The following is a 13,404-nucleotide window of genomic DNA, read 5'->3' on the forward strand; positions in this document are numbered from 1 at the left end:
ATATATATAACCTTGAAATCTCTTTATACATTATATTAATTCTAGAAACTTTTATGATTTCAATAATTGAGGGGATATATGGCATATTTGTATTTTTAAGAATTAATTACAATTAAATAAAAAATTACCCATAAGTTGTCACCAGCTTGATTTCATCAGTGAGCGAGCGTGACATGCTATAATTCCTCTAAAACTATTTTAAACCAAATTTTGAAACAGTTCTGAAGGGAATATATGGCATATTTTATTTAAAAAAGAAAAAGAAATGACACCCCACAGGACCATTTAAAATTAATGAAAGAAAACAAAAAGTTTACACACAACTTAATGTTAAAATAAATAAATAAATACCAAAAAAATACAAATCAAAAAGATACAAATATACATTTAATCAGGAATTGTTTACACCATCCTCTTTTAACATTTCTTACCTTTAGCTAAAATGGAGATTGTGTACGTGTACACAAAAAAGCACAGTGAGTTTGGGCGCCAGTGTAACTTTTCAGACCGTCCAGCTGAGCTGCATGTGGACATTCTGCCTGACATTTCCCTCGCTGCAAACTTCACAGTGAGAGATCCATGTAATGTGACCATTCAGTGCGCCGAGGAAATGTCCGAGCATGAGGTGAGGCCAGCATTAACACAGCAACAAAAAATACAAATACAGAAATCCATGAAAGTACAATTTTTGCACATTTTTTATTTTTTGTTGCTGTGTAATGCTGTACAACTGTACGTTCATAAAATATCATGAAATGTATTATTACACTTTCATATAATATGAATTAGTTTCCATCATGGACTGAATTGTCATGAAATTCTTGTCGTGTTCAGGTGAACACAGAGCGCTTTGAATCCGAGTCACGAGGAATAAACCACGTGGAAGGAGGGTGGCCGAAAGATCTCAATCCAGAGGACATGGAGGCGACCATACGCTACAGGAAGAAAGTGGAGAAAGATGAACACTATCAGAACACTATTATGCAGATTGCTGGTGTGAGAGCCTTAAACTGTTAACCATATAGTATTAGACGAGCAATATACAAGACTTTTGTATTAGACATACTTTTGATTTCCTTATTGAAAAACAAGCCCAATTTTGCCCATTGCAGCTCATGGAACACTGTTGCAAGCAGAACAACGCCACTGACATCTACCGGGAGTTTTTTGAGGATGAGGATGAGGAGGTATTGGAGGAATCGGAGGAACAGCCATCAGCAAAGACAATCAATGTCTTCAGGTGAGCGCACTTAACTGTAATGATAGGGCAATATATCAACAAGGTCACTGTTTTTTAAGCTTTTCAGCATTTTTTATTTTAGGACATTTTGGATAAATATTGTGTTCATTTAAATTCAGTGATTTTTAAAAATATATTTTAAAATCTTATTTTCTATCATATATGTACATTACCAAACACAATTTTGGGATCAGTAAGACTTTTTTTTAAGGATGCATTAAATTGACCAAAAGCAACAGTTAAAACATTTATAATGTTTCCATTTCAGATGAATGCTGTTCTTTTGAACTATTTGAATTATCAATTTCTTATTATTATCAATTGTCAAAAAAAAAAAGATTAATCCCTATTTACAAGTACACATTAGGATGGACTTGTTCTAAAAAATCTAATTATTCTTTTTCTTTTTCTTTTCAGAACTATTTACATAAATTGAACTTTTGAATCATATCATATTTAATACTGTGTTTTTTCTAGAGACCCGAATGAAGTGAAGCGCACAGCCACCAGTTTGTCCTGGCACCCCGAAGGCAACCATAAACTTGCTGTCGCCTACTCTTCCCTGGAGTTTCAAAGAGCACCCAATGACATGAGCTTCGACTCCTACATATGGGACATTGGTATAACATAAGAACAGCGCTTTTTTGTGATATAACAAAACAAGTCATGTGCCACATATAGCAAGAACAAAAATATGTTTTTTTACTTTCAGAAAATCCCAATAAACCTGAAATGACACTGAGACCTGTATCTCCACTTGTATGTCTGGAGTACAACCCAAAAGATTCACACATTCTTGTTGGGGGAAGCTACAATGGACAAATCGGTGGGTTTTATCACCTGAGTGCCTCTCTGGATGCACAATTAATCATGTTCCATTCCAGCAACCAAAACACTTATGACCATCTGAACTCTTTTAGTGGTGTAATTACATTGGCCTCAGTCGCTCTGTGCATCTTTAGTTCTCAATAAATTATGGTTAATGGAAAAAAGTACCTTTGACCTTGTCTGAATAGCATTTGCTAGATAAAACAGATGTGGCTCTTTGTAAATTCTAATGGCTAGACTAATAGTCTATGGCACTGAATGCAAGGATGAAATGAGTATGTACTTTGGAATGGCATCTGTAGATGTATTTGTGTAAATGCACAAGAATAACCTTGAGTTTTTTTGTAAGATTATGCATGACCACCTTATTATTTAACCCATTATCAGCATATTGGGACACTCGTAAAGGCAGCCAGCCAGTAGAGATGTCCACCATCGAACACAGCCATAGAGATCCTGTCTACAAAGTCATCTGGCTGCAGTCGAAGACAGGCACGGACATCTTCTCGGCTTCTACAGATGGCCAGGTCTGTGTGCAAAGACACAAGTCTAAAACTAAAGTAATAAACCACACAATCTTTTGGCAACCATAAACTTGCTGTCGCCTACTCTTCCCTGGAGTTTCAAAGAGCACCCAATGACATGAGCTTCGACTCCTACATATGGGACATTGGTATAACATAAGAACAGCGCTTTTTTGTGATATAACAAAACAAGTCATGTGCCACATATAGCAAGAACAAAAATATGTTTTTTTACTTTCAGAAAATCCCAATAAACCTGAAATGACACTGAGACCTGTATCTCCACTTGTATGTCTGGAGTACAACCCAAAAGATTCACACATTCTTGTTGGGGGAAGCTACAATGGACAAATCGGTGGGTTTTATCACCTGAGTGCCTCTCTGGATGCACAATTAATCATGTTCCATTCCAGCAACCAAAACACTTATGACCATCTGAACTCTTTTAGTGGTGTAATTACATTGGCCTCAGTCGCTCTGTGCATCTTTAGTTCTCAATAAATTATGGTTAATGGAAAAAAGTACCTTTGACCTTGTCTGCATAGCTAGACTAATAGTATATGGCACTGAATGCAAAGATGAAAAGAGTATGTACTTTGGAATGGCATCTGTAGATGAATTTGTGTAAATGTACATGAATAACCTTGTGTATATATATATATATATATATATATATATATATATATGGTAAGCTGTACAGTATATGCTACACAGTTATATAAACATATATGTTATATTTTTTTTTTTTTTTTTTTTTTTTTTTTTTTTTTTTTTTTAAAGTTATGCATGACCACCTTGTTATTTAACCCATTTCCAGCATATTGGGACACTCGTAAGGGCAGCCAGCCAGCAGAGATGTCCACCATCGAACACAGCCATAGAGATCCTGTCTACAAAGTCATCTGGCTGCAGTCGAAGACAGGCACGGACATCTTCTCGGCTTCTACAGATGGCCAGGTCTGTGTGCAAAGACACAAGTCTAAAACTAAAGTAATAAACCACACAATCTTTCACTGAGACTTGCACTGCATGCTAATGAAGCCAACAGAGATAAAAGACACTCATGCATCTGACACCAGGTACTCTGGTGGGACATTCGGAAGATGAGTGAGCCCACTGAGAGACTCGTACTGGACCCTAGTAAAAAGGGCAACCTTGACAATGCCCTTGGTGTAGTCTCGCTGGAGTTTGAGACCACTATGGTAAGAGCTGTCCTTAGTTTTCTTGGCTCACTGCAAGAAGAAATTTTGTAGAAATAGATGTTGAGAACTTAAAACATCCTTTGTTTTTGATTACACAAGCCCACTAAGTTCATGGTGGGCACAGAGCAGGGTCTTGTGGTTTCATGCAATCGCAAAGCAAAAACCCCTGCTGAGAAGATTGTATGCACATACAGCGGACACCACGGTCCCATTTATGCCCTGCAGAGGAACCCATTTTTTCCTAAGAACTTCTTGACTGTTGCTGACTGGACCGCCCGCATCTGGTCGGAGGATATCAAGGAGTCCTCCATCATGTGGACCAAGTAACTTCAGTTTTGTTGCTCAAATACAGCATTATAAAATTAGTTTTTACTGTATTTTTGGTTAAATAAATGCAGCCTTGAGCATAAGAGACTTTCAAAAACATTTACAAATCTTACCAGCTGTTAAATGGTAGTGTAGATGTAACGTGCACAGGTGCCAGTATTTCTAATCTGTTTCTACAGGTATCACATGGCCCATCTGTTAGATGGCTGTTGGAGTCCAGTCAGACCCTCGGTTTTCTTTACACTAAAGATGGACGGCACCTTGGACGTGTGGGACATCTTGTTTAAACAGAACGACCCCACTCTCAGCCTCAAAGTTGGTCCTTAATGCCTCCCCCTTGTACTGAATCTATCTCACAGTCCAATATCTCAGCGTTATCTGTTAAGAAATATTCACAATGTGTGTGTGTGTGTGTGTTTTTCCTCACAGGTTTGTGATGAAGCCATGTGCAGCATCCGGGTGCAAGATAACGGCCGCTTCCTGGGCTGTGGCTCTCAGCTGGGAACCACCACACTGCTGGAGATTTCAGCAGGCCTGTGCACACTGCAGAAGAACGAGAAGGCCATGGTCTCAGAGGTCAGACACAAACACACCTGAACATGTGCAACATAAAGATTTCTTTATATTCCATAGTAAAGTATACATTATATAATGCTATTCAAAAGTGACCAAGGCTGCATTTGTTGTAAAAACAGTACTATTGTGAAATATTATTACAATTTAAAATAACTAATATATTTTAATACATTTTAAAACATTGTTATGGCAAAGTTGAATTTTCAGCATCATTACTCCAGTCTTCAGTGTCACATAATCTTTCAGAAATCATTCTAATATGCTGATTTGGTGCACAAGAAATATTTCTACTTATTGTCAACATTGAAAACAGTTGTGTGCGCTTCATATTTTTTTGTTGAAACCATAATACATTTTGTTCACGATTCTTTGTTCAGAAGAACATTTATTTGAAAAAAAAAAAAAAGTAACATTGTAAATGCCTTTGTAAAAAAATAAATACATAAATCTGGCCAATCTAACATTTTGTCCAATGAGGACAAAGTAATTTACACAATAAAAAAACAATGCAAATTTTTTTTTAAACTATTTGTAATATAAAACTAGAATGTTTCAAGCATTTTTCAAATCATACTAGGGAAAAGAAAAGTTCACCTAACTGAAGAATCTCCCTTTTACACCTAAATGGATGTAAAAAATAACTTTGAATATATTGTACATCCATCTGTCATACACTGAACTTGTGTATTTTTGCAGATGTTTGAACGCGAGACCAAGCGGGAGAAGATTCTGGAAGCACGGCACAGAGAGATGCGTCTGAAGGAACGCAGCCGCTCCGAGCAGAGCCGAGAGGACGAGGGCAAAGAGACAGACGGGGAGGAGAGTGCAGAAGAGCTGGTGGCCTGTGCAGAGAGGGAGTTCTTCGAAATCATGGAAGCCGAGAAGAAGAAAGAGAGGAACGAGGAGAAACAACGAGATAAGGTATAGGATGTTCTGCTTCTAGAGTTAACATGTTTACTCTAATGTTTTGAACATCAGATCTGACGTCTAAACCCTTTAATCAAGGTTTTTAACCACACATCTGTGTGTTTTGATGGCTGTTGTCATATGTGTTGTTTCAGAAGAGCCTGTCAAATGAAATTGCCCCCCTTTGTGGAGCTTAAACAAATTACACCCCATGTTTGGACTGTTGCTGCAATAAGATAAGGGTCCCGAGCTCTATATATAACCCTGGTAGCTGGGTTGAAAAAGCTCTATTGTGAAAGACAAAGAAAGAAAAATCAATAAAGTCTACTTCGTCTATACCCAGAATGCTTTATGCTCCTCTGTGATTGGTGAGGAGGCATTTGAGCTCGCGTGACCATCAGAAGTGTATTGCTATAGGCTTGTCTACTCAAAGGCTCATGCGATTAATGGTTTTGGCCTTTTCAAGGACCCAAGTTATTTGAAAATAAAGAGGGGGTTTGTAATTAGGTTTGTTTTATGTGTCTAGCATGATTTCTATAGGCAATTAATTGGACAAAAAAGTAGTTTGGATGGTCTCATAGTTTTTGATCTGTCTTTTCTTATTCCCTTCAGGAGAAAGGTGTGTGTGAAGAGAAAGGGTTCCAGGAGGAGCATGAAACTAATGGTGTTTCTTCCTTTACAAGAAGAGAAATCTCTCTGTAGATTGCCAACACTGAGCTGGTCTCATACTCAGATCATGTTCGCAACCCATTTTACTTCCATAATTTGATGTATTTCTGAGTGAAATGGGATATTCTTTTATTTATCATGAACAAACTGGATTGTGTAAAATGGGCATTAAATACCAGAAGTGGACTGGAGTTTCACATTATGACCAAGAACTCTGTAAAGCTGCTTTGAAACAAGATGTATTGTAAAAAAAAAAGAAGTGCTATACAAATGAACTTGACTTGACCAGGAATGTGCATTAAGAAAGTAGATTGGTGATTTCATGTTGACTTTAAGGAATCAATGCAACTGACTGTTTATTGTTTTTCTTATGTCATATAAGTGACTAATTAAATAAAATACATTTAGCATGTTTAATTATGTGTGATTATTGCAATTATTCCAACAGTTGTCAGTGTTGTTTCAGACATTCACTCATCTTTCATATCCTCAAAATAGCATTAGAGGTTGTCTGAAATGGAATTGTGAAACTGGTAGCGACTTAATTTTTTTGTAAAATATATAAATATATATATATAATGTTCATAACAGCTAACTGTAAATATTCACTATTGTTTGATTATATTTGTCATTATATCCTTCCACATGTGTCTTAAGATTTTAAAATACTGGTATTGTGTGAATAGGTCGATAACGTGACAATAAAATCTAATAAAAAAGAAATGCAGAAAATGGACCCTGAGCAGACCTCTAATATTATTATGAATTTTTTTTTTTTTCAGTTATTTGTTTATTTGTTTGTTTGTAATTCGAGGGGCATAGGAACATCATGGTTTTCAAATGATGAAATTCTTATTAAAAGGCTACAATTATTGTAAAAAAATGTACAATTATTATCAAAAGAATATTTAAAATAAGCTGACTTTATTATTATTTTTTTAATTTTAAAAATATAACCCAAACAATATTATTTATATCAATATATAATAATTAAATAATATATCATACACAATAATTATATGTATTTATATTAATATAGAACAATAATTAATATACTATAATATTAATTATTTAAAAAGTATAATAGTTTATATATATATATATATTTTTTTTTAATTATTTCTTTATTTTATGAAATTAGACACATAAGACAGGACTAACAATATTGAATCAAATGAAGAACGCTGCAGTACAATTCCTGACCAGCAGGTTTCGCTGCAGCCTCAGAGTCTGAGAATCTCTGTGCACCTGAGTGAAGAAGCATCAGCGGCGGTGAAGGACGCGTCTCAGTGCGCACTGCACTGCTCATCTCTAGGGACATCACAAACACAACACACTCACTCACTCACTCACTCACTCACGGGTGTACTGTGGGTGGAGAAACACGCATCCCGCTCAGACATGGACCTGGAGGAGTTCACGGGCGTTTAAGAGACGCTCGCTACCAGTGTGTGATCGCTCAGTGTGTTTTAGAATCTTAGAGACAGAAGCGCAGGTGAATTGCTCCGTGAATCATGACCGTGCGGCGTCTGTTGTGCTCTCTTCACGCGCATGTTTTAGTTTACTAATAGCCGTGAAAGCGTCCCGCAAAACATCACGATGAAGGACACTGGAGAATCAAAGGATCATCAACTGACTGTAAGTCCACTGACTTAGTGTCTATAGTAGACTGTTGAGCCAAATATGTGTATGTATTCGTGTAAATTGGAGACTGTATTTAAATATGCGTTTGTGTGTATCATCAAATATAGCTATAGCTTATATTCTAACAACACTCTGTAGTTGTAAACTTTGTTTCAACCAATAATAATTTATGCTATGTCTATGTGAACTATTATATAGCGTATATGCATTCTGATGCACTTGTGTCATTATAATTAGCATATATAAAGTATTTGTATTATGAGATATAGTTAGCTCATATTTTATCTGCATATCTTGCAACTTTACAGTTTTTTTTTATTACAGACTATGCAGTAAATAAGTACGTTTTTTATGTATGTGGGTATAGTTGACAAGTCATGTGGTGGACATGCTAAACTTTATCTAAACTTAATTTTAAAATTAATTTCTTACACCGCAGAACCATGTAAAATGAACTTGTGAGGCAAAAAAGATGGTTAGAAGTTGTGAAACAAATTAATAGATTATTGCAATCAGTTATAGAATCTAAATACATGTTCAGTTATTCAGTCTAAATCTAAATATGGACACACTATCCATCAATTATGCATGTGTATGTATATATTTATTTATTGAGGTGATTTCTGCATATAAGCATGCACATGTCAGTATTTCAACTGTGTTTAGTCAATAACTTTATATGCAAATATGTGGTAGAAATACATGAGTTCATATAAATAAATGTGTATGTATAGAAATAAAAAAGTGGATTTCATTCACTTCTATAGTCACATTTCATTCCCCGACAGCTTGTCTACTTAAAACCCCAGACAGATTTCAGTCTGACAGTCTACACTTGTTATATTTAGATTCTCTGGGAGCTTAATACCTGTTTTCTAGTGATCTTTTGCCCCCTCTCAATAATTCACAGCGGCAGTTTAAGTTCCCTTTCTCTTCTTCCACTGTAAGACATCATCAACATGTGCCTTTTCTAGGCCATTTTCTATATGATTATAAAATTAATAATAATAATAATAATGACAAAAATATTGCAAAATTTCCCATTTGCAGTGACTTTATGCAAGTATGTGCTGTGATCAACAGAACTGGTTTTGCCGCATCCCATTAAGCATGTTAAATGTTTGGATAGCATTTGTTGCTCTACAAGCAATAATAACCTCCAGCTATAATATTCCTATTGCGTAATTAACTATCTAGATTGCAGAGCTGCATCGCTGCACTGTGACCCGTCAGTGTTTATTTCTACACAAAAAACTGTGTGGTTATGTGCAAACCGATTCTCCTGCAGGCCAGCTGACTCAAACGGAAATGCCCTTTAAATACAAATTAGTGAGAGTATTGTGCTCACATTTGATAAATGTAACCTGCTGCTGTCTTTTATCTCCCAAGAACAGAGCAATCACTGCCCCTATATATCACTAAATATTCTTGAGTCTGTCGAAACATGTCACCTTCTTATTCAATCAAGTTCTGACTACCAAAGGAGCTGTATTTTTGTTATTTATATATTTTTGTTATTATAGTATATAATACAGTACAGTGACAATTAAGCCACATGCAGTTAAACTTGCATTTGATACAAAATATTACTTGAAATTTATAAAGTATCCTCATAGTTTTAAGACTTAGCCTAATATGAACAGTATATCAATTATTTTAGCATTTAAAACATGATAAAATGAAACAATAAAACAATACAGTAACAAAAAACATAATGATAAAATAAAACATATGTTTTATAAAATATTTTTCCTGAAAAAAATATGATTGTGCTGTCTTTCTTTTAAATAAATGCCATTTGGTTTAATATTGTATTTAATGCAATGACATTTGTGCTTTTTAAATATTATAATATTTTAATTTCAAATATTTTAAATATTAGGGTTTTAATGCAATTTAGTGCAATGACATTTGTGCTTTTTAAATATATATTAGGGTTCAAATACTTTTTGAGACCAGTGCATTACCTTTTTTATTGTTTTGCAGGTGGCTCTGCGGATTCGGCCATTGAGTGATGCTGAACTGGAGGAAGGAGCCACTATTATAGCCCACAAATTGGATGACCAGGTCAGACCAAACAGATGTATCAGTTATTGTGTGTGTGTGTGTGGCACAGAGTCAGCACTACATTCTGCTTTAGCCTTCTCAATGAAGAATATATGTGCATAACTGCCTTAAAAAGGAGATTGCAGACTCTCAATGTTCCTTACGTTGTATATCTGTAATCTGCATTTTGTGTATTCAGACTATATTTGCTTTGTGTTCATTGTGGTGGATCTCTGTTGTTTTCAGTCTAAGGACTAAGCAGGTGACTCAGGCTATTAAAATCAGCCAGGTTCTGAATAAAGCATTACTTTAATGAGTACAGAACTCACATTATTCAGAGAAAAACGCTTAAACTGGTAACTGGTATGCATGTTTTGTAGGTCAAGCGGCCTCTTCCTGTACAAGTGGGTGGTTATTGGCCAGAATATGACTTTATGCTATTACTCAAAAGTCAGCTATGCAAAAATCAGCTTCCATGGTATAGCCTGTTTCAGCCACAGAATAAAAAAACAAATGAAAACGGTAACTGCAACTCACAATTCTGATTGTTTTTATTGCAATTCTGAGAGTCTCACAATTCTCCATTTTTTTCTCGTAATTCAGAATTGCGAGATATAAACTATAAATTGTAATTCTGAGAAAAAAAGTCCGAATTTCGAGATGATAACTTGCAACAAATATAAACTCAAAAGTCAGAATTGTGAGATAAATTGGCACAATTACATTTTTTTGTGGTGGAAACAAAAAGTGAGAGATGTAAAATCACAATTCAAAGAAAAAGTCAGTCAAAAAAAGTTGCAATTCTGAGAAAAATATTTTATTTTATTTTTAATTTTTTCCTTTGGCGCAAACAGGATGCCATTAATGCATTTGTGGATTTGAAAATATAAAGTTTATGTTTTATATATATACTCATAAAAAGGGCATAGATGGTGAGGAACGTGTCCATTTATCTCCATTGTCTAATTGTCTAAAGTCTTGCTTTAAAATAGTTTAGAAAAATCATATGACGACATTAACCACAGGCTAGTTTAAGTGTCTCTAGAGCTCTCATCTAGTCCCAGTGTTAGTGAATGAGGCGAGTGTGGTCAGATCTTCTGTCTCAAGGGTCTGAGTCACAAAGACAATTAGCCAATACCGTGAGACCTCAGCACGGCATGACGTCATTTCATTTGCCTGCGTCTGCAACAGCAGCCAATCATTTTAATTATTTTCAATCTGAACTTGGATTGATTAATTGTTGTAATTATAGCTGTATTTGCTGGCATATGTCAGACAGGGTGACATTCATTTGATTTACACTTATAACAGAACAAAACAAAAGTGCTCCTTCTGAAATTCAAATTATAGACTGTGTTGCTAGGTTTGATACATTTAAAATGAATAAGTATAAAAGTATCTGACAAAAGAATAAATATAAATACTTTTCACATTTATATGTAGCATAACATGATGCTAATTATATGTGTGTAGAGATATTTCAGTAGAATTTGGCTGTAACATGTTGCTGTGCTTATGGCATAATGCATAAAAATACATAGTAATGGGTAGAATAGTCCGTTTGAACTAGACTGAACACATTTATATGAGAATGGTTTGGTAAAGAATTATGTTTCAAAATTACACTTCTCCCACATTCACCATATTATTTTTATTTATTTATTTTTTTTAACTTGTTGAGATTCATCATGTATGGAAGCCTGTTTCCACCATGGAATAAAAAAAAAAAGGTAATTGTGACTTTTTATCTAACAATTATGACTTTTTTTCTCACAATTTAGAAATGAAGATATGAAGATATAAACTTCAAAGACTTTAAAGAAAAGTCATAATTGTGAGAGATAAACTTGCAGTTGCGGGGTAAAAAAAAGTCAGTCGCAAATTCGCAATTACATTTTTTTGGGATGCACCGAAATGAAAATTCTGTGCTGAAACCGAAAAATCTGGATGCACTTGGCCCGAAAACTTAAACCGAAAATGCTTTTTAATAATTATTTATTATTTTATTAAATAATATTAAATAATTTTGTAAGACTTTTTAATTTAACTCAATTAGGGTTGGGCCGATGGCTGATAGACATCACGATGTTGAGCCGGCATCGTATATCATTGGGAATTAATATACATATACCGAAATGAAAATTCTGTGCTGAAACCGAAAAATCTGGATGCACTTGGCCCGAAAACTTAAACCGAAAATGCTTTTTAATAATTATTTATTATTTTATTAAATAATATTAAATAATTTTGTAAGACTTTTTAATTTAACTCAATTAGGGTTGGGCCGATGGCTGATAGACATCACGATGTTGAGCCGGCATCGTGATCCCCCCCTAAAGGGGATAAATACAAGATGGGAGGAAAATATATATTTAAATATTTTCCCTCGCAGTATATCATTGGGTAATTATACTACATATATTTCGGGCATCAGGGAGCCGCGATTATACCTGGCATTGAAACTGATTTTGAATGCACGATCTCTTTTTAGTTTCACTTTCACTTTCGAGATTCGCGATTGCACATACTCTGTTTATAAAGCAGTACTTGCCACACATTTTACAAGATTAGATGTTTGTCATTGAAGTCTACACCGGACGCGACAGTTGTCGTGTCGCGCAGTGCCGTGCTGCATCAGCTAAAGTCTGTCTACACTGGACGCCACAAAGCGACCATTGAAAGTCATTTGAAATTTGTGTCAGCACATCATAAATAGAACTCGGCAGCAGTTTATGGTCTGGGTAGGGCTGTGCAATATATCGAAATTATCGAAATATCACAAATGTACATATCGCAATATGCATATCGCTACAGCTTGCAATATTTGAGTGTGCGCAACCACAAGGAATTTGTTGTGGTTTTACAGGAACTCACATATAACCATATATATATATATATGACACAAGATAGTTATAGAAGCTCACATAACTGACCCGGCAACAGCTGAGTAAAACGGTTTCATTTGAGCATGTGGCACTTTAAGCATTATCGTATCGCATATCGAATATCGCATTATTTAATGAGTTATCGCATATCGCATTTTTCTTCAATATTGCACAGCCCTATGTCTGGGATTTGTCGTGTCACGCCGCATTTAGTGTAGACAGCATCACTGATTATAATAAGTTCTATACACTGATCTATATATAATGAATCTCTATTATAGATCAGTGGTTCTATAGTATTTTGTCGCGCCGCTCGCGTCCGGTGTAGACATGGTGTTAGGAATCGTTATTTGTTTTCCGTGCCTTATAAGGGTTCACGCTTCGGGCACACCCCCGCCCCCGCCGATGTCATCATCCATCGCGATGTTTAACTGTAGACATCGTCCGATGTCAATTTTGTAGACATCGCCCAACCCTACTTGATATTTTTTTCAGGATTCTTTAATGAATAAAAAGTTAAAAAGAAGAGCATTTATTTAAAATAGAAATATTTTCTT

The 13,404-nt window shown here is 35.2% G+C and overlaps 2 protein-coding genes across 2 annotated transcripts in view; both read left to right on the forward strand.

Annotated features, from left to right (window-relative positions):
- The first annotated feature begins 442 nt into the window (after positions 1 to 442).
- On the forward strand, positions 443 to 6,305 carry LOC107654551 (dynein intermediate chain 3, ciliary-like). Its single transcript, XM_016441674.1, has 12 exons — positions 443 to 625; positions 835 to 996; positions 1,113 to 1,240; positions 1,718 to 1,860; positions 1,953 to 2,066; positions 2,456 to 2,595; positions 3,672 to 3,794; positions 3,894 to 4,117; positions 4,301 to 4,436; positions 4,551 to 4,697; positions 5,394 to 5,618; positions 6,216 to 6,305. Exons 1-12 carry the CDS (start codon positions 443 to 445, stop codon positions 6,303 to 6,305), a joined length of 1,815 nt encoding a protein of 604 aa, XP_016297160.1.
- Positions 6,306 to 7,532: 1,227 nt separating this feature from the next.
- Positions 7,533 to 13,404, forward strand: part of LOC107654553 (kinesin-like protein KIF19) — a 51,063-nt gene continuing 45,191 nt past the window's right edge. The window contains exons 1-2 of the mRNA XM_016441678.1: positions 7,533 to 7,910; positions 9,903 to 9,983. Coding sequence (XP_016297164.1) covers positions 7,872 to 7,910; positions 9,903 to 9,983 — 120 coding nt within the window. The 5' untranslated portion in view covers positions 7,533 to 7,871. The remainder of the gene's footprint in view (positions 7,911 to 9,902; positions 9,984 to 13,404) is intronic.

Source organism: Sinocyclocheilus anshuiensis, unplaced genomic scaffold (genome assembly GCF_001515605.1).
Source record: "Sinocyclocheilus anshuiensis isolate Anshui unplaced genomic scaffold, SAMN03320099.WGS_v1.1 scaffold391, whole genome shotgun sequence".
NCBI classification, from domain to species: domain Eukaryota; kingdom Metazoa; phylum Chordata; class Actinopteri; order Cypriniformes; family Cyprinidae; genus Sinocyclocheilus; species Sinocyclocheilus anshuiensis.